Source organism: Cajanus cajan, chromosome 1 (assembly GCF_000230855.2).
Source record: "Cajanus cajan strain Asha chromosome 1, NIPB_CcT2T_4, whole genome shotgun sequence".
Taxonomy (NCBI): domain Eukaryota; kingdom Viridiplantae; phylum Streptophyta; class Magnoliopsida; order Fabales; family Fabaceae; genus Cajanus; species Cajanus cajan.
The window spans coordinates 54,609,440-54,631,301 of NC_138517.1; the positions used below are offsets into that span (position 1 = coordinate 54,609,440).

The 21,862-nt window shown below is 32.4% G+C and overlaps 1 protein-coding gene across 1 annotated transcript; it reads left to right on the forward strand.

Annotated features, from left to right (window-relative positions):
• The first annotated feature begins 11,019 nt into the window (after positions 1-11,019).
• On the forward strand, positions 11,020-14,433 carry LOC145954942 (uncharacterized). Its single transcript, XM_083069636.1, has 5 exons — positions 11,020-12,057; positions 12,461-12,867; positions 13,651-13,762; positions 13,929-14,366; positions 14,413-14,433. The coding sequence occupies exons 1-5, from the start codon at positions 11,020-11,022 to the stop codon at positions 14,431-14,433; spliced, it is 2,016 nt and encodes a 671-aa protein (XP_082925762.1).
• Positions 14,434-21,862: the final 7,429 nt, after the last annotated feature.

Sequence of the window (21,862 nt, forward strand, 5' to 3'; positions counted from 1 at the left end):
TTCGTTCTCTCTCTCAGATCATCATTCTTGCAAATTAAATATGTATTTCTAATCCTCAATACATACAGAATCTAAAGGAAATATTCTAATTTTTCCAAAACCTAGCTTACAGACACTTTTCTATAATTTCGTTCTCTCTCTCAGATCATCATTCTTCCAAATTAAATATGTATTTCTAATCCTCAATACATACAAAATCTAATGAGTATATTTTAATTTTTCCAAAACCTAGCTTACAGGCACTTTTCTATAATTTCGTTCTCTCTCTCAGATCATCATTCTTGCAAATTAAATATGTATTTCTAATCCTCAATACATACAGAATCTAATGGGAATATTCTAATTTTTCCAAAACCTAGCTAGCTTACAGGCACTTTTCTATAATTTCGTTCTCTCTCTCAGATCATCATTCTTACAAATTAAATATGTATTTCTAATCCTCAATACATACAGAATCTAATGGAAATATTCTAATTTTTCCAAAACCTAGCTTACCGGCACTTTTCTATAATTTCGTTCTCTCTCTCAGATCGTCATTCTTGCAAATTAAATATGTAATTCTAATCCTCAATACATACAGAATCTAAAGGGAATATTCTAATTTTTCCAAAACCTAGCTTACAGGCACTTTTCTATAATTTCGTTCTCTCTCTCAGATCATCATTCTTCCAAATTAAATATGTATTTCTAATCCTCAATACATACAGAATCTAATGAGTATATTTTAATTTTTCCAAAACCTAGCTTACAGGCACTTTTCTATAATTTCGTTCTCTCTCTCAGATCATCATTCTTGCAAATTAAATATGTATTTCTAATCCTCAATACATACAGAATCTAAAGGAAATATTCTAATTTTTCCAAAACCTAACTTACAGGCACTTTTCTATAATTCGTTCTCTCTGTCAGATCATCATTCTTACAAATTAAATATGTATTTCTAATCCTCAATACATACAGAATCTAAAGGAAATATTCTAATTTTTCCAAAACCTAGCTTACAGGCACTTTTCTATAATTTCTTCTCTCTCTCAGATCATCATTCTTCCAAATTAAATATGTATTTCTAATCCTCAATACATACAAAATCTAATGAGTATATTTTAATTTTTCCAAAACCTAGCTTACAGGCACTTTTCTATAATTTCGTTCTCTCTCTCAGATCATCATTCTTGCAAATTAAATATGTATTTCTAATCCTCAATACATACAGAATCTAAAGAAAATATTCTAATTTTTCCAAAACCTAGCTTACAGGCACTTTTCTATAATTTTGTTCTCTCTCTCAGATCATCATTCTTGCAAATTAAATTTGTATTTCTAATCCTCAATACATACAGAATCTAATGGGAATATTCTAATTTTTCCAAAACCTAGCTTACAGGCACTTTTCTATAATTTTGTTCTCTCTCTCAGATCGTCATTCTTGCAAATTAAATATGTAATTCTAATCCTCAATACATACAGAATCTAAAGGGAATATTCTAATTTTTCCAAAACCTAGCTTACAGGCACTTTTCTATAATTTCGTTCTCTCTCTCAGATCATCATTCTTCCAAATTAAATATGTATTTCTAATCCTCAATACATACAGAATCTAATGAGTATATTTTAATTATTCCAAAACCTAGCTTACAGGCACTTTTCTATAATTTCGTTCTCTCTCTCAGATCATCATTCTTGCAAATTAAATATGTATTTCTAATCCTCAATACATACAGAATCTGATGGGAATATTCTAATTTTTCCAAAACCTAGCTTACAGGCACTTTTCTATAATTCGTTCTCTCTGTCAGATCATCATTCTTACAAATTAAATATGTATTTCTAATCCTCAATACATACAGAATCTAATGGAAATATTCTAATTTTTCGAAACCTAACTTACCGGCACTTTTCTATAATTTTGTTCTCTCTCTCAGATCGTCATTCTTGCAAATTAAATATGTAATTCTAATCCTCAATACATACAGAATCTAAAGGGAATATTCTAATTTTTCCAAAACCTAGCTTACAGGCACTTTTCTAAAATTTCGTTCTCTCTCTCAGATCATCATTCTTCCAAACTAAATATGTATTTCTAATCCTCAATACATACAGAATCTAATGAGTATATTTTAATTTTTCCAAAACCTAGCTTACAGGCACTTTTCTATAATTTCGTTCTCTCTCTCAGATCATCATTCTTGCAAATTAAATATGTATTTCTAATCCTCAATACATACAGAATCTAAAGGAAATATTCTAATTTTTCCAAAACCTAGCTTACAGGCACTTTTCTATAATTTCGTTCTCTCTCTCAGATCATCATTCTTGCAAATTAAATATGTATTTCTAATCCTCAATACATACAGAATCTAAAGGGAATATTCTAATTTTTCCAAAACCTAGCTTACAGGCACTTTTCTATAATATAGTTCTCTCTGTCAGATCATCATTCTTATAAATTAAATATGTATTTCTAATCCTCAATACATACAGAATCTAATGGAAATATTCTAATTTTTCGAAACCTAGCTTACCGGAACTTTTCTATAATTTTGTTCTCTCTCTCAGATCGTCATTCTTGCAAATTAAATATGTAATTCTAATCCTCAATACATACAGAATCTAAAGGGAATATTCTAATTTTTCCAAAACCTAGCTTACAGGCACTTTTCTATAATTTCGTTCTCTCTCTCAGATCATCATTCTTCCAAATTAAATATGTATTTCTAATCCTCAATACATACAGAATCTAATGAGTATATTTTAATTTTTCCAAAACCTAGCTTACAGGCACTTTTCTATAATTTCGTTCTCTCTCTCAGATCATCATTCTTGCAAATTAAATATGTATTTCTAATCCTCAATACATACAGAATCTAAAGGAAATATTCTAATTTTTCCAAAACCTAGCTTACAGACACTTTTCTATAATTTCGTTCTCTCTCTCAGATCATCATTCTTCCAAATTAAATATGTATTTCTAATCCTCAATACATACAAAATCTAATGAGTATATTTTAATTTTTCCAAAACCTAGCTTACAGGCACTTTTCTATAATTTCGTTCTCTCTCTCAGATCATCATTCTTGCGAATTAAATATATATTTCTAATCCTCAATACATACAGAATCTAATGGGAATATTCTAATTTTTTTAAAACCTAGCGTACAGGCACTATTCCATAATTTCGTTCTCTCTCTCAGATCATCATTCTTACAAATTAAATATGTATTTCTAATCCTCAATACATACAGAATCTAATGGGAATCTTCTAATTTTTCCAAAACCTAGCTTACAGGCACTTTTCTATAATTTCGTTCTCTCTCGCAGATCATCATTCTTACAAATTAAATATGTATTTCTATTCCTCAATACATACAGAATCTAAAGGAAATATTCTAATTTTTCCAAAACCTAGCTTACAGGCACTTTTCTATAATTTCGTTCTCTCTCTCATATCATCATTCTTGCAAATTAAATATGTATTTCTAATCCTCAATACATACAGAATCTAATGGGAATATTCTACTTTTTCGAAAACTTAGCTTACAGGCACTTTTCTATAATTTTGTTCTCTCTCTCAGATCGTCCTTCTTGCAAATTAAATATGTATTTCTAATCCTCAATACATACAGAATCTAATGGGAATATTCTAATTTTTCCAAAACCTAGCTTACACGCACTTTTCTATAATTTTGTTCTCTCTCTCAGATCATCATTCTTACATATTAAATATGTATTTCTAATCCTCAATACATACAGAATCTATTGGGAATATTCTAATTTTTCCAAAACCTAGCTTACAGGCACTTTTCTATAATTTCGTTCTCTCTCTCAGATCATCATTCTTGCAAATTAAATATGTATTTCTAATCCTCAATACATACAGAATCTAATGGGAATATTCTAATTTTTCCAAAACCTAGCTTACAGGCACTTTTCTATAATTCGTTCTCTCTGTCAGATCATCATTCTTACAAATTAAATATGTATTTCTAATCCTCAATACATACAGAATCTAATGGAAATATTCTAATTTTTCCAAAACCTAGCTTACCGGCACTTTTCTATAATTTCGTTCTCTCTCTCAAATCGTCATTCTTGCAAATTAAATATGTATTTCTAATCCTCAATACATACAGAATCTAATGGGAATATTCTAATTTTTCCAAAACCTAGCTTACAGACACTTTTCTATAATTCGTTCTCTCTGTCAGATCATCATTCTTACAAATTAAATATGTATTTCTAATCCTCAATACATACAGAATCTAATGGGAATATTCTAATTTTTCCAAAACCTAGCTTACAGGCACTTTTCTATAATTTTGTTCTCTCTCTCAGATCATCATTCTTGCAAATTAAATATGTATTTCTAATCCTCAATAAATACAGAATCTAATGGGAATATTCTAATTTTTCCAAAACCTAGCTTACAGGCACTTTTCTATAATTCGTTCTCTCTCTCAGATCGTCATTCTTGCAAATTAAATATGTATTTCTAATCCTCAATACATACAGAATCTAATGAGTATATTTTAATTTTTCCAAAACCTAGCTTACAGGCACTTTTCTATAATTTGTTCTCTCTCTCAGATCGTCATTCTTGCAAATAAAATATGTAATTCTAATCCTCAATACATACAGAATCTAAAGGGAATATTCTAATTTTTCCAAAACCTAGCTTACAGGCACTTTTCTATAATTTCGTTCTCTCTCTCAGATCATCATTCTTCCAAACTAAATATGTATTTCTAATCCTCAATACATACAGAATCTAATGAGTATATTTTAATTTTTCCAAAACCTAGCTTACAGGCACTTTTCTATAATTTCGTTCTCTCTCTCAGATCATCATTCTTGCAAATTAAATATGTATTTCTAATCCTCAATACATACAGAATCTAAAGGAAATATTCTAATTTTTCCAAAACCTAGCTTACAGGCACTTTTCTATAATTTCTTCTCTCTCTCAGATCATCATTCTTCCAAATTAAATATGTATTTCTAATCCTCAATACATACAGAATCTAATGAGTATATTTTAATTTTTCCAAAACCTAGTTTACAGGCACTTTTCTATAATTTCGTTCTCTCTCTCAGATCATCATTCTTGCAAATTAAATATGTATTTCTAATCCTCAATACATACAGAATCTAAAGGGAATATTCTAATTTTTCCAAAACCTAGCTTACAGGCACTTTTCTATAATATTGTTCTCTCTCTCAGATCATCATTCTTACAAATTAAATATGTATTTCTAATCCTCAATACATACAGAATCTAATGGAAATATTCTAATTTTTCCAAAACCTAGCTTACCGGCACTTTTCTATAATTCGTTCTCTCTCTCAGATCGTCCTTCTTGCAAATTAAATATGTATTTCTAATCCTCAATACATACAGAATCTAATGGAAATATTCTAATTTTTGCAAAACCTAGCTTACAGGCACTTTTCTATAATTCGTTCTCTCTCTCAGATCGTCATTCTTACAAATTAAATATGTATTTCTAATCCTCAATACATACAGAATCTAATGGGAATATTCTAATTTTTCCAAAACCTAGCTTACAGGCACTTTTCTATAATTTCGTTCTCTCTCTCAGATCGTCATTCTTGCAAATTAAATATGTAATTCTAATCCTCAATACATACAGAATCTAATGGGAATATTCTAATTTTTCCAAAACCTAGCTTACAGGCACTTTTCTATAATTTCGTTCTCTCTCTCAGATCATCATTCTTCCAAACTAAATATGTATTTCTAATCCTCAATACATACAGAATCTAATGAGTATATTTTAATTTTTCCAAAACCTAGCTTACAGGCACTTTTCTATAATTTTGTTCTCTCTCTCAGATCATCATTCTTGCAAATTAAATATGTATTTCTAATCCTCAATACATACAGAATCGAAAGGAAATATTCTAATTTTTCCAAAACCTAGCTTACAGGCACTTTTCTATAATTTCGTTCTCTCTCTCATATGATCATTCTTGCAAATTAAATATGTATTTCTAATCCTCAATACATACAGAATCTAATGGGAATATTCTACTTTTTCGAAAACTTAGCTTACAGGAACTTTTCTATAATTCGTTCTCTCTCTCAGATCATCCTTCTTGCAAATTAAATATGTATTTCTAATCCTCAATAAATACAGAATCTAATGGGAATATTCTAATTTTTCCAAAACCTAGCTTACAGGCACTTTTCTATAATTTTGTTCTCTCTCTCAGATCATCATTCTTACAAATTAAATATGTATTTCTAATCATCAATACATACAGAATCTAATGGGAATATTCTAATTTTTCCAAAACCTAGCTTACTGGCACTTTTCTATAATTTCGTTCTCTCTCTCAGATCATCATTCTTGCAAATTAAATATGTATTTCTAATCCTCAATACATACAGAATCTAATGGGAATATTCTAATTTTTCCAAAACCTAGCTTACAGGCACTTTTCTATAATTTGTTCTCTCTTTCAGATCATCATTCTTACAAATTAAATATTTATTTCTAATCCTCAATACATACAGAATCTAATGGGAATCTTCTAATTCTTACAAAACCTAGTTTACAGGCACTTTTCTATAACTTCGTTCTCTCTCTCAGATCATCATTCTTACAAATTAAATATGTATTTCTAATCCTCAATGCATACAAAATCTAATGGGAATATTCTAATTTTTCCAAAACCTAGCTTACAGGCACTTTTCTATAATTTCGTTCTCTCTCACAGATCATCATTCTTACAAATTAAATATGTATTTCTATTCCTCAATACGTACAGAATCTAATGGGAATATTTCTATAATTTCGTTCTAATCCTCATTCCACAAATTAAATATGTATTTCTAATCCTCAATACATACAGTATCTAATGGGAATGTTCTAATTTTTCCAAAACCTAGCTTACAGACATTTTTCTATAATTTCGTTCTCTCTCTCAGATCATCATTCTTACAAATTAAATATGAATTTCTAATTCTCAATACATACAGAATCTAATGGTAATATTCTAATTTTTCCAAAACCTAGCTTACAGGAACTTTTCTATAATTTCGTTCTCTATCTCAGATCATCATTCTTACAAATTAAATATGTATTTCTAATCCTCAATACATACAGAATGTAATGGGAATACCTAGCTTACAGGTATCATTCTTACAAATTAAATATGTATTTCTAATCCTCAATACATACAGAATCTAATGGGAATCTTCTAATTTTTCCAAAACCTAGCTTACAGGCACTTTTCTATAATTTCGTTCTCTCTCCCAGATCATCATTCTTACAAATTAAATATGTATTTCTATTCCTCAATACATACAGAATCTAATGGGAATATTTCTATAATTTCGTTCTAATCCTCATTCCACAAATTAAATATGTATTACTAATCCTCAATACATACAGTATCTAATGGGAATATTCTAATTTTTCCAAAACCTAGCTTACAGGCAATTTTCTATAATTTCGTTCTCTCTCTCAGTTCATCATTCTTGCAAATTAAATAAATATTTCTATTCCTCAAATACATACAGAATCTAATGGGAATATTCTAACTTTTCAAAAACCTAGCTTACAGGCACTTTTCTATAATTTCGTTCTCTCTCTCAGATCATCATTCTTACAAATTAAATATGTATTTCTAATCCTCAATACGTACAGAATCTAACGGGAATCTTCTAATTTTTCCAAAACCTAGTTTAGAGGCACTTTTCTATAATTTCGTTCTCTCTCTCAGTTCATCATTCTTACAACTTAATGTGTATTTCTAATCCTCAATACATAAAGAATCTAATGGGAATCTTCTAATTTTTCAAAAACCTAGCTTACAGGAACTTTTCTATAATTTCGTTCTCTCTCGCAGATCATCATTCTTACAAATTAAATATGTATTTCTATTCCTCAATACATACAGAATCTAATGGGAATATTTCTATAATTTCGTTCTCTCTCTTAGTTCATCATTCTTACAAATTAAATATGTATTTCTAATCCTCAATATATACAGAATCTAATGGGAATATTCTAATTTTTACAAAACCTAGCTTACAAGAACTTTTCTATAACTTCGTTCTCTCTCAGATCATCATTCTTACAAATTAAATATGTATTTCTAATCCTCAATACATACAGAATCTAATGGGAATCTTCTAATTCTTACAAAACCTAGTTTACAGGCACTTTTCTATAACTTCGTTCTCTCTCTCAGATCATCATTCTTACAAATTAAATATGTATTTCTAATCCTCAATGCTTACAAAATCTAATGGGAATATTCTAATTTTTCCAAAACCTAGCTTACAGGCACTTTTCTATAATTTCGTTCTCTCTCACAGATCATCATTCTTACAAATTAAATATGTATTTCTATTCCTCAATACATACAGAATCTAATGGGAATATTTCTATAATTTCGTTCTAATCCTCATTCCACAAATTAAATATGTATTTCTAATCCTCAATACATACAGTATCTAATGGGAATGTTCTAATTTTTCCAAAACCTAGCTTACAGACACTTTTCTATAATTTCGTTCTCTCTCTCAGATCATCATTCTTACAAATTAAATATGAATTTCTAATTCTCAATACATACAGAATCTAATGGTAATATTCTAATTTTTCCAAAACCTAGCTTACAGGAACTTTTCTATAATTTCGTTCTCTATCTCAGATCATCATTCTTACAAATTAAATATGTATTTCTAATCCTCAATACATACAGAATTTAATGGGAATACCTAGCTTACAGGTATCATTCTTACAAATTAAATATGTATTTCTAATCCTCAATACATACAGAATCTAATGGGAATCTTCTAATTTTTCCAAAACCTAGCTTACAGGCACTTTTCTATAATTTCGTTCTCTCTCCCAGATCATCATTCTTACAAATTAAATATGTATTTCTATTCCTCAATACATACAGAATCTAATGGGAATATTTCTATAATTTCGTTCTAATCCTCATTCCACAAATTAAATATGTATTACTAATCCTCAATACATACAGTATCTAATGGGAATATTCTAATTTTTCCAAAACCTAGCTTACAGGCAATTTTCTATAATTTCGTTCTCTCTCTCAGTTCATCATTCTTGCAAATTAAATAAATATTTCTATTCCTCAAATACATACAGAATCTAATGGGAATATTCTAACTTTTCAAAAACCTAGCTTACAGGCACTTTTCTATAATTTCGTTCTCTCTCTCAGATCATCATTCTTACAAATTAAATATGTATTTCTAATCCTCAATACGTACAGAATCTAACGGGAATCTTCTAATTTTTCCAAAACCTAGTTTAGAGGCACTTTTCTATCATTTCGTTCTCTCTCTCAGTTCATCATTCTTACAACTTAATGTGTATTTCTAATCCTCAATACATAAAGAATCTAATGGGAATCTTCTAATTTTTCAAAAACCTAGCTTACAGGAACTTTTCTATAATTTCGTTCTCTCTCGCAGATCATCATTCTTACAAATTAAATATGTATTTCTATTCCTCAATACATACAGAATCTAATGGGAATATTTCTATAATTTCGTTCTCTCTCTCAGTTCATCATTCTTACAAATTAAATATGTATTTCTAATCCTCAATACATACAGAATCTAATGGGAATCTTCTAATTTTTCCAAAACCTAGCTTACAGACACTTTTCTATAATTTCGTTCTCTCTCTCAGATCATCATTCTTGCAAATTAAATATGTATTTCTAATCCTCAATACATACAGTATCTAATGGGAATATTCTAAACTAAATATGTATTTCTAATCCTCAATACATACAGAATCTAATGAGTATATTTTAATTTTTCCAAAACCTAGCTTACAGGTACTTTTCTATAATTTCGTTCTCTCTCTCAAATCATCATTCTTACAAATTAAATATGTATTTCTAATCCTCAATACATACAGAATCTAATGGGAATATTCTAATTTTTCCAAAACCTAGCTTACAGACACTTTTCTATAATTTCGTTCTCTCTCTCATATCATCATTCTTACAAATTAAATATGTATTTCTAATCCTCAATACATACAGAATCTAACGGGAATCTTCTAATTTTTCCAAAACCTAGTTTAGAGGCACTTTTCTATAATTTCGTTCTCTCTGTCAGTTCATAATTTTACAAATTAAATATGTATTTCTAATCCTTAATACATACAGAATCTAATGGGAATATTCTAATTTTTCCAAAACCTAGCTTACAGGCACTTTTCTATAATGTCGTTCTCTCTCCCAGATCATCATTCTTGCAAATTAAATATGTATTTCTAATCCTCAATACATACAGTATCTAATGGGAATATTCTAATTTTTCCAAAACCTAGCTTACAGGCACTTTTCTATAATTTCGTTCTCTCTCTCAGTTCATCATTCTTGTAAATTAAATAAATATTTCTAATCCTCAAATACATACAGAATCTAATGGGAATATTCTAATTTTTCCAAAACCTAGCTTACAGGCACTTTTCTATAATTTCGTTCTCTCTCTCAGATCTTCATTCTTACAAATTAAATATGAATTTCTAATCCTCAATACATACAGTATCTAATGAAATTATAGAAAAGTAAAATTAGAATCTTTCTGTTTGAGAAATTGATGATCCCATTAAATATGTATTTCTATTCCTCTATACATACAAATCTAATGGGAATATTCTAATTTTTCCAAAATCTAGCTTACAGGTACTTTTCTATAATTTCGTTCTCTCTCTCAGATCATCATGCTTACAAATTAAATATGTATTTCAAATCCTCAATACATACAGAATCTAATCCTGAATACATACAGTGTCTAATGGGCATATTCTAATTTTTCCAAAACCTAGCTTACAGGCACTTTTCTATAATTTCGTTCTCTCTCTCAGATCATCATTCTTACAAATTAAATATGTATTTCTAATCCTCAATACATACAGAATCTAATGGGAATATTCTAATATTTCCAAAACCTAGCTTACAGACACTTTTCTATAATTTCGTTCTCTCTCTCAGATCATGGTTCTCAAGGCGAGTGGGGATTACACTAGCCAATCTGATGTTAGTGAGGAAGAAGAAGGTGACATTGAGGAGGAAGAGGAGGCCCTGGAGGGAGATTTATTGATGATTAGGAGAATGATGGGTAGTCAAATGAGTCCTTTAGAAAGAAGCCAAAGGGAGAATATTTTCCACACAAGGTGTTCCATCAATGGAAAGGTTTGCATGGTGATTATTGATGGAGGGAGTTGCGCTAATGTGGCTAGTGCTAGATTAGTGTCAAAGCTAAATTTAGACACTAAACCACATCCTACGCCATATAAACTCCAGTGGCTTAGTGAGGATGGAGAGGTGCAAGTGAGGCAGCAAGTAGAAGTGGAGATTTCCATTGGAAAATACAAAGATAAGGTGCTATGTGATGTAGTTCCAATGGAGGCCAGTCACATACTTTTGGGAAGGCCTTGGCAATTTGACACTAAAGCTTTCCATGATGGCTATTCCAATAAGATCTCTTTTGTGCACCAAAATAAAAAGATTGTCCTCAAGCCTTTGAGTCCTAAAGAGGTGTGTGAGGATCAAATGAGGATGAGAGAAAAGATTTCTTTGGAGAAGAAAGAAAGTGATCTTGAGAAAAAGAGTGAACAAAAACTTGAGAAAAAAAAAAGTGGAAAGAAAAGGAGCGAAACACTTGAGAGAAAAGAGAGTCTTTTGGCAACAAAGGGTGAGGTGAAGAGGTTATTCCTTGCTAAACAGCCCCTTTATCTAATGTATTGCAAAAATCAGATTTTAAACACTAACACTTTTGATGAATTGGAAATACCTTCTAGTGTTAAATCTCTTTTGCAGGAATTTCATGACGTTTTTCCATCAAGTGTACCAAGTGGATTACCACCTTTGAGGGGAATTGAACACCAAATTGATCTCATTCCAGGAGCTTCCTTACCCAATAGGCCAGCTTATAGGAGCAATCCACAAGAAACGCAAGAAATTCAAAAGCAAGTGGATGAACTCATGACCAAAGGATGGGTAAGAGATAGCATGAGTCCTTGTGCTGTTCCGGTAATTTTGGTCCCTAAAAAAGATGGGACATGGAGAATGTGTTCTGATTGTAGGGCTCTAAATAACATCACCATAAAATATAGGCACCCAATTCCTAAACTTGATGATTTGCTTGATGAATTGCATGGTGCAAGTTTTTTCTCTAAAATTGATTTGAAAAGTGGATATAATCAAATTAGAATTAGAGAGGGTGATGAATGGAAAACTGCTTTTAAAACAAAATATGGTTTGTATGAGTGGTTGGTTATGCCTTTTGGCTTAACTAATGCACCAAGTACTTTCATGAGATTGATGAACCATGTTTTAAGGGAATTTATTGGCAAATTTGTTGTGGTATATTTTGATGATATTCTTGTCTATAACACTTCTCTTGAATTGCATGTGGAACATTTGAAATCTGAAGGTGCTTAAGGAAGAACAATTGTTTGCCAATCTTGAAAAATGTGTGTTTTGTACTGATCATGTTGTATTCCTTGGTTTTGTTGTAAGTTCTAAAGGAGTACAAGTAGATGAGGAAAAGGTTAAGGCCATCCAAGAATGGCCCACACCTAAATCCGTGAATGAAGTGAGAAGTTTCCATGGTTTGGCAAGTTTTTATAGGAGGTTTGTTAAGGACTTTAGCACCTTGGCAGCACCTCTTAATGAAGTAGTAAAGAAACATGTGGTTTTTAAGTGGGGAGAGAAACAACAGGAAGCCTTTGTTGCTCTTAAGCAAAGGCTAACCAATGCTCCCATTCTTGCCTTACCAAACTTTGCTAAATCTTTTGAAATTGAATGTGATGCTTCCAATGTTGGGATTGGGGCTGTGTTGTTACAAGAAGGCCATCCAATTGCTTATTTTAGTGAAAAGTTAAGTGGGGCTGCCCTTAACTTTTCCACTTATGATAAGGAATTGTATGCCTTGGTAAGAGCTTTGAAAACATGGCAACACTACCTTTTTCCCAAAGAGTTTGTAATACATAGTGACCATGAGTCCCTAAGGTATTTGAAGGGACAAGGCAAGCTTAACAAGAGGCATGCCAAGTGGGTGGAGTTTTTGGAACAATTTCCCTATGTTATAAAACATAAAAGGGGAAAAGGGAACATTGTGGCTGATGCTTTATCAAGGAGACATACATTGCTTTCCACTCTTGAAACTAAATTGCTTGGATTTGAATCTTTGAAAGAAATGTATGCTACAGATGAAACTTTTGGTGAAATATATGCTGCATGTGAGAAACTATCTCAAAATGGATATTTTAAGCACAATGGGTTTTTATTTAAAGAAAACAAATTGTGTGTGCCTACATGTTCCATTAGAGAATTGCTTGTTAGTGAATCACATGGGGGTGTTTTGATGGGGCACTTTGGGATTAAAAAGACTTTGGAAATTTTACAAGAACATTTCTTTTGGCCTCATATGAAACGTGATGTGCAAAAATTTTGTGAACATTGTGTTGTGTGCAAAATGGCTAAATCTAAATCATTGCCACATGGATTGTATACTCCTTTGCCTACTCCTAAATATCCTTGGATTGACATATCTATGGACTTTGTTTTGGGACTGCCTAGAACAAAGAATGGCAAAGATTCTATTTTTGTGGTTGTTGACAGGTTTTCAAAAATGGCACATTTCATACCTTGCAAAAAGGTAGATGATGCGTGTCATGTGGCTGATTTGTTTTTCAAAGAAGTTGTGAGGCTCCATGGTGTGCCAAGGAGTATTGTAAGTGATAGGGATGCTAAATTCCTTAGTCATTTTTGGAGGACTTTTGTGAGGCAAGTTAGGTACTAAATTATTATTTTCAACAACTTGTCACCCACAAACCGATAGACAAACTGAGGTAGTCAATAGAACTTTGGGGACCTTGCTCATGACTGTTTTAAAAAAGAATATTAAGTCCTGGGAAGCAAGTTTGCCTCATGTTGAATTTGCATATAATAGGGCTGTCCATAGCACAACAAATTGTTCACCTTTTGAGGTTGTGTATGGTTTTAACCCTTTGACTCCTCTTGATTTATTGCCTATGCCAAACATTTCTATTTTTAAGCATAAAGAAGGGCAGGCCAAAACGGACTATGTGAAGAAGTTACACGAACGTGTGAAGGCTCAAATTGAGAAGAAAAATGAGAGCTACGCGAAACATGCTAACAAAGGGCGAAAGAAAGTTGTGTTCCAACCTGGTGATTGGGTTTGGGTACACATGAGGAAGGAAAGATTTCCAAAACAAAGGAAATCAAAGCTTTTGCCAAGAGGGGATGGTCCATTTCAAGTACTAGAAAGAATCAATGACAATGCTTACAAGATTGAATTGCCCGGTGAGTACAATGTTAGTTCCACTTTCAATGTTTCTGATTTATCTCCCTTTGATGTAGATGATGGAGACTTTGATTTGAGGACAAATTCTTCTCAAGAGGGAAGGAATGATGAGGACATGGGCAAGGATTTAGGAGCACTCAAAGGACTTGGAGGACCAATGACTAGGGCAAGGACTAAAAGGGCCAAGGATGCTTTGCAACAAGTTGCGGCCCTTATTCTTGAAGAAATGCCCAATGATGAAGATAAGGCCAAGATGGTGAATTGTATCAAGGATTGTGAAGCCTAAGTACTCCATTTTCTTAGTGGGTGTTTTTAGTACTTGTAATTAGTAAATAAAGGCCTAAAACTCTTGTTAAAGTGGCTGCCAACTCTTGTTTGGGCTGCACCACTTATTGGGCTAGTTATTAGGCAAGTTGTTTTTTAGTTAAATATGGTCCAAAACCTTTGGGATGAATCAGCCATGAGGCATACCAAAGGGTGCACGAATTTAGCATAAATTTGTGCATTAGTGGTCATAATTGTTAGACTTAGTGGAGTTCATTAATTGCCCACTAATGTAAGTGAAAGGTCTTGGTTGTAAGCTTATAAGCTGCCCCACTGGGATGAATAAAAGATAGACAAGAATTTGAGTTTTAATCAAAAAAACTAAAACTAAGTGAGAGTGATTCTCCAATTGTTCTTGAGTGATTCAAGAATTTGGGCATATCAAAGGATCATCCACAATTCTTTGTGTGAAGCCTTCCTTGGAAGAGTGATTCTTCCTCCATTGTTTTACCGTTTCCTTCCCTCCATTTCTAGCATCTAATTTCCTTACCTACATTCCAGAAATTAAGTCCAAGATTGAACCCAAAAGATCCTTCTTCAACCCTTGTGCAATTGGGAATCTTATCATTTGGTATCAGAAATAAGTGAGAGTGATACCAAATGTACACCTCTCGGCTTTTTCACTTTAAAATGCTTTCTCTAAATTTTTTTTTAATTCTTTCTTTTTCTATATTCAAGTTAAGAGTCCAGAGAGTATATTTGCCTTTTGTTTCAAATTTTTCTAAGATTCCAAGCTATAGAAACCGTGACTACAAGTTAGACAAAAATTCAAGTGAAAACAAGGAAACTAGTGCACTAGTTTTTAGGTTTTGTCTTGGATTCTTTTGTACACTTTTCTTCTTTGAATCTTTGTACTTTTCTTTTGATTTAGGCTCTGTTTTTGTCTCTGTTTTCAGCCTATTTACTTTTTTAAATTTGAATCCAAAAGATAGTGCACTAGAAGTAAGATTAAGCACTTGAAATTTTGAGTCACAAAATTTTTTTTATAAGATTTTTCAATGGAAATGTGATTTGAAAACTTAAGAACATAATAGAAACCTAACTCTAAGGAAACTTGCTAGGACTAATAGCAAATTATGAACACAATAAGGTAAAAGAAAAAGCACATATAGGTAGGCAAAAGAGAAGCAAAACCGAGAGCAATATGTAGACACAAAATTCAAAATAAAACTAGGTTAAACATGTTATTCAAGGAATTTGCAACATATAAAGACTAAACACAAACTTCTAAGACAAAACACAGATTCAAAACCAAAATCTAAATGCAATGCATGCAGTCCAATCACGGACACATATTAGGAATGGAGAGACTCAACATTAAAATCAAAAATAAGCACAAGCTAATAGGTCCTAAACAAGTTGATTGAGGAAGAAAATTCAAGAACAATCAACCAATGGATCTATGGAACAAAATATGATATAAAGCATGTAGATCCGAAAAGAAACTCAAACAAGACACTTAGAACACAAAGAACACAAAAATAATCGGACCAAAAACTCAAGAACTTATCTCCTTGAAGACCTTGCTTTGATACCAAAAATGATGGAAATGGTAAGGAGGAGTGATGAATGTTCTTCTCCTTAGCTCTCCTTATGCATGGATCTTCTTCAAGGAAATAGAAACCAACGTGATGAACACTAGATGGAGGAGATTCTCGGATAGGAAGAAGGCTTAAGCCTTGGATGGAAGCATCCAAGCTTAAGGTGCAAGGGAAAGCTCACTTCAAAGAGGAGGAAATCCTAGAAGGGTTCCTAAGGTGAAGCTTTCTCTCATGGTGACTCTTGAACGAAATTTGGCTGAATAAGCTCTCAAATTTCATTATTCTCAAAAGTGAATACAAAGAGTTGAAGAATCACTTAAGTAGGGTTCCAAGTGTGCAACTTTGGGCGCCTAAATCCAAGGCTACATGTGGCGCCCAAAATTTGAATTCAAACTTGAAATTTGAATTCAAATTTTGGCTCCCATGTGCTAGTCCGAAAATTTAGGTGCCTAGATGCATTTAGGTTTGATTTGAGAGTTATTTAGGGTTAATTTGAGTGGCACATGTTCAGCCACCCATGGTGCTAAACATGTGACTCAAATGTAACTCTAATGACTTCCAAATTAAACCTAGTTTAACCTATTTTGCCTATTTAAGTAATTCTTGTATATTCCTAATCTAATGACCTAAATACAATGGTCAAACAAATACAATGGAAAGGAAAAATTACAAGAATGAAAATGAGCCCAATATTGGGTACCAAAAGCCCAAAGGCCCATGAAGCCCAAAACTAGGCCCAACAAGCCTAAAACCTAAAATGTTACTCTATGTGGTCCAAAATACAAGACCAAAATATATGATACCTATACTAACATGATGTATACAAAACATATGAAAATAGCTATAACAAAATATGGCCCGTGAAAAGTTCAACTTGGGCCTTCCCAGGCCCATTGGGCCCTGACTGGCCCAAACCTTCATGTCTAGCCAACTCCTCTTGGCTCCTTCAATATGTCACCTCTTGCCTTCCTAGGCATGTTTCCATCATCCCCTCCCTCTTGAAAAGGATTTGTCCTCAAATCACGAGGATGCATGGAATAAGAAACATCACCTACATACACAACAAACCATGTATAAGAGGTGACATGTTTATGATGAAAAAATGGATTATGGATCCTAAGAGGAGTCCTTATATCTAGCCTAAGAAAAAATAAACTATCAAAATTAGACTCCCTAAAAGTAGAAATAGGCTCCTCTCCTAAGCATAACCTAGAAGTAAAACCTAAGAATGTAATAACACTATGACTAAGACAATGAAAAGAATGATTTTTAAACACTACAATATCTTGCCTAAAATACCCTAAATGGTAGCCTAGGCTTTTCCTAAAATATAAAAAAAAAAAATACTAGAAAACGTCCTAAACAATTTTGAATCATATTGTTTGGTAGATAAAATGTCTTGGAAAATCTTGAAAACTCATAGAAACTATTTTTGTCTTGTAGGGAAGGGTGCAAATTAAGTTCAAATAAAGATGAACTTCCCATAAGATCAAAAATAGAATATGAAATATGACAAGATGTATCTATCAAACAATATATTCCAAAATTTGGGTGCTTTATTAGAACAACTATGGTAGAAGGATTCCTAAAGAGAGGAAGACTATCTTCCTTGGGCACCTCCAAGGAAGTAGCACAAGAAGTGGAACTAAATGTAGTCCACTCCTTCTTCACTACATCTTGAAGTTGAGATTCATTTTTCTTTAGAATGATTTGTTCTTGAATCTCTACTTCATGACTAGTGGTAAGATTAGAGTAAGAGTTAAGGTCTTTATTTATGAAGAGAGTATTTTGTAAATGATTTTTAGTGGTAGAACAACTCTCTTCACTCACAAGTCCTTTAGAGGAATTATTTTCCTCCTTACTCTTCCCTAAGAGCAATGCCTTTTTTCTTTCTTTTTCTCTTGTTTTTCTCAATTTTTCTTTTGCTAAAAGTTTTTCTCTCTTTTGTTTAATAATGTGAATTTCTTCCTCTAAAATTGCAATTTGTGCTTTTTTTTCAAGTTTTTCTTTTTCTTTTTTTAAAGCTTCTTGCTTTGTCCAAGGTGTTAGTGATTTAAGCCTTTGAGTAGAATGTGAAAAACCTTTTGGAGAGCTTAATTCACTACCACTTGAGAAATATTTTCTCATGATTAAACAAAAGAATTTTTTTTTTTGTATATGCTATGCAAAAAGTTATAAAATGTTTTTGGTATTTTCTAGGAATGAAAATAGCACTTGGAAGTCTAAGTGTACAAGTTGCACTATCAAGGGAGGTGAGCTACAAAGAGCCACTTAATAACCAAGCCTTTTCAAGTGGAAATCACTAAACTCCTTTGTGATACTTCCAATTTCCCAAAGCTTTTCACAAAAATTTTGAATGCTTTTTCACAATTTGTTTGTTTTTGAGACTAAACTAAACGTGAGCAAGTAAATCTACACAAGTCTAGACGTTTCAAGGCAGCAAAATAAAGCAATTAAAAGACAAAGAACTTAAAGGAAACAATGTAAGCAACTAGTCGGATATCCTAAGTGGAAGCTTGAAACATATGAAATTTCCAAGCCACTTCCACTAGCACTACACGTGAGGATGCTAACAAGGAGTTAGATATACCTGACCAGCTTCTTAATACTCCCTCCAAGCTTTACAAATTGATTTTAAAATACAAGAGAGATTGCAAAATTTAAACTAGCCTAGAAAGCAATAAATGGCGGTTTTGGTGACCAATTTAGTGACGGATTGTTGTGCAAATTTTCCAACACTTAATCAAGTGTTTAATCCGCCACTAATCCTTCAATATGATGCTACTGGACCTGCAAAAGAAACACAACAAAGAGGTTAATGGTGGCTGCCTCACAAGGTGAAAGGAATGGTCACTCAAGTGAAGGAAGTTTAGGAGAAGTTTTGGTCACTAAATTAGGTCAAATTTTTAGGTCTTAGTGTCCAAACTTTTCCTACTCTTTGTTGAGCAATGCTTGATCCTTGAGCAAGGATTTGAGGCCACTTCCAGCACAGGGAAATTATTGAAAGAAAACTAGACAAGCAATAAAGCACAATTTGGAAAGCTTATACCAAAAGTTAAGAGTAATATGTATATATGACAAGACTCAAAGAGGTTCAACAAGTAAAACTGGAAAATAAGACTCCAAATAAAGCTAGCACTCAGTTAGGAATGTTCCTAGATAGGTACTAGAGTAGATGAACAAAACAAAAAAAATTTGAAAGCAATTGGATAAGTATAGCACAAGTAGTAGTCAAAACAATAACAAGGAATCAAGTGATTTTTCACCAATGTACACCTCTCGGCTTTTTCACTTTAAAATGCTTTCTCTAAATTTTTTTTTAATTCTTTCTTTTTCTATATTCAAGTTAAGAGTCCAGAGAGTATATTTGCCTTTTGTTTCAAATTTTTCTAAGATTCCAAGCTATAGAAACCGTGACTACAAGTTAGACAAAAATTCAAGTGAAAACAAGGAAACTAGTGCACTAGTTTTTAGGTTTTGTCTTGGATTCTTTTGTACACTTTTCTTCTTTGAATCTTTGAACTTTTCTTTTGATTTAGGCTCTGTTTTTGTCTCTGTTTTCAGCCTATTTACTTTTTTAAATTTGAATCCAAAAGATAGTGCACTAGAAGTAAGATTAAGCACTTGAAATTTTGAGTCACAAAATTTTTTTTATAAGATTTTTCAATGGAAATGTGATTTGAAAACTTAAGAACATAATAGAAACCTAACTCTAAGGAAACTTGCTAGGACTAATAGCAAATTATGAACACAATAAGGTAAAAGAAAAAGCACATATAGGTAGGCAAAAGAGAAGCAAAACCGAGAGCAATATGTAGACACAAAATTCAAAATAAAACTAGGTTAAACATGTTATTCAAGGAATTTGCAACATATAAAGACTAAACACAAACTTCTAAGACAAAACACAGATTCAAAACCAAAATCTAAATGCAATGCATGCAGTCCAATCACGGACACATATTAGGAATGGAGAGACTCAACATTAAAATCAAAAATAAGCACAAGCTAATAGGTCCTAAACAAGTTGATTGAGGAAGAAAATTCAAGAACAATCAACCAATGGATCTATGGAACAAAATATGATATAAAGCATGTAGATCCAAAAAGAAACTCAAACAAGACACTTAGAACACAAAGAACACAAAAATAATCGGACCAAAAACTCAAGAACTTATCTCCTTGAAGACCTTGCTTTGATACCAAAAATGATGGAAATGGTAAGGAGGAGTGATGAATGTTCTTCTCCTTAGCTCTCCTTATGCATGGATCTTCTTCAAGGAAATAGAAACCAACGTGATGAACACTAGATGGAGGAGATTCTCGGATAGGAAGAAGGCTTAAGCCTTGGATGGAAGCATCCAAGCTTAAGGTGCAAGGGAAAGCTCACTTCAAAGAGGAGGAAATCCTAGAAGGGTTCCTAAGGTGAAGCTTTCTCTCATGGTGACTCTTGAACGAAATTTGGCTGAATAAGCTCTCAAATTTCATTATTCTCAAAAGTGAATACAAAGAGTTGAAGAATCACTTAAGTAGGGTTCCAAGTGTGCAACTTTGGGCGCCTAAATCCAAGGCTACATGTGGCGCCCAAAATTTGAATTCAAACTTGAAATTTGAATTCAAATTTTGGCTCCCATGTGCTAGTCCGAAAATTTAGGTGCCTAGATGCATTTAGGTTTGATTTGAGAGTTATTTAAGGTTAATTTGAGTGGCACATGTTCAGCCACCCATGGTGCTAAACATGTGACTCAAATGTAACTCTAATGACTTCCAAATTAAACCTAGTTTAACCTATTTTGCCTATTTAAGTAATTCTTGTATATTCCTAATCTAATGACCTAAATACAATGGTCAAACAAATACAATGGAAAGGAAAAATTACAAGAATGAAAATGAGCCCAATATTGGGTACCAAAAGCCCAAAGGCCCATGAAGCCCAAAACTAGGCCCAACAAGCCTAAAACCTAAAATGTTACTCTATGTGGTCCAAAATACAAGACCAAAATATATGATACCTATACTAACATGATGTATACAAAACATATGAAAATAGCTATAACAAAATATGGCCCATGAAAAGTTCAACTTGGGCCTTCCCAGGCCCATCAGGCCCATTGGGCCCTGACTGGCCCAAACCTTCATGTCTAGCCAACTCCTCTTGGCTCCTTCAATATGTCACCTCTTGCCTTCCTAGGCATGTTTCCATCATGTTGACATGCTACTTCAAACAAGAAAACTTGTCCTCCTGTTCCTGTAAATTTGACACATCAAAAGAAGAAAATGTAACGTTAGAGTTGTCATCTTCCTCTCTATGTAACTCATCTTCTGCTCTCCTCTTCTCTTCTCTTTCTTTTTCTATCATTATTTTCAATTTCAGTTGATCCTCATGTACAACGTCAATTGATAGACATATCAACTTAATCCTTCGTCCACCATGCACAAAACAAATAGAAGGCCGTTCAGGATTTATAATTTTATTGTACAGCCATGGCCTCCCTAATAACATATGGCATGTCTCCATGGGGGCAATATCACAAAGAACTTCATCTTCATATTTTCCAATAGAGAATTTAATCATTGCTTGTCCATTTGTAGTGGGCAGACATAATTTCTCAACCGCCCTGCTGCTCACGACATTTCTGAA

Coding starts and splice junctions, on each gene's coding strand:
- LOC145954942 (XM_083069636.1), top strand. CDS start 11,020: ATGGTTCTCAAGGCGAGTGGGGATTACACTAGCCAATCTGATGTTAGT. Junction 12,868..13,650: donor GTTGGGATTGGGGCTGTGTT/GTTACAAGAAGG, acceptor GGTTGTTGACAG/GTTTTCAAAAATGGCACATT. Junction 14,367..14,412: donor AATTGCCCGGTGAGTACAAT/GTTAGTTCCACT, acceptor CCTTTGATGTAG/ATGATGGAGACTTTGATTTG.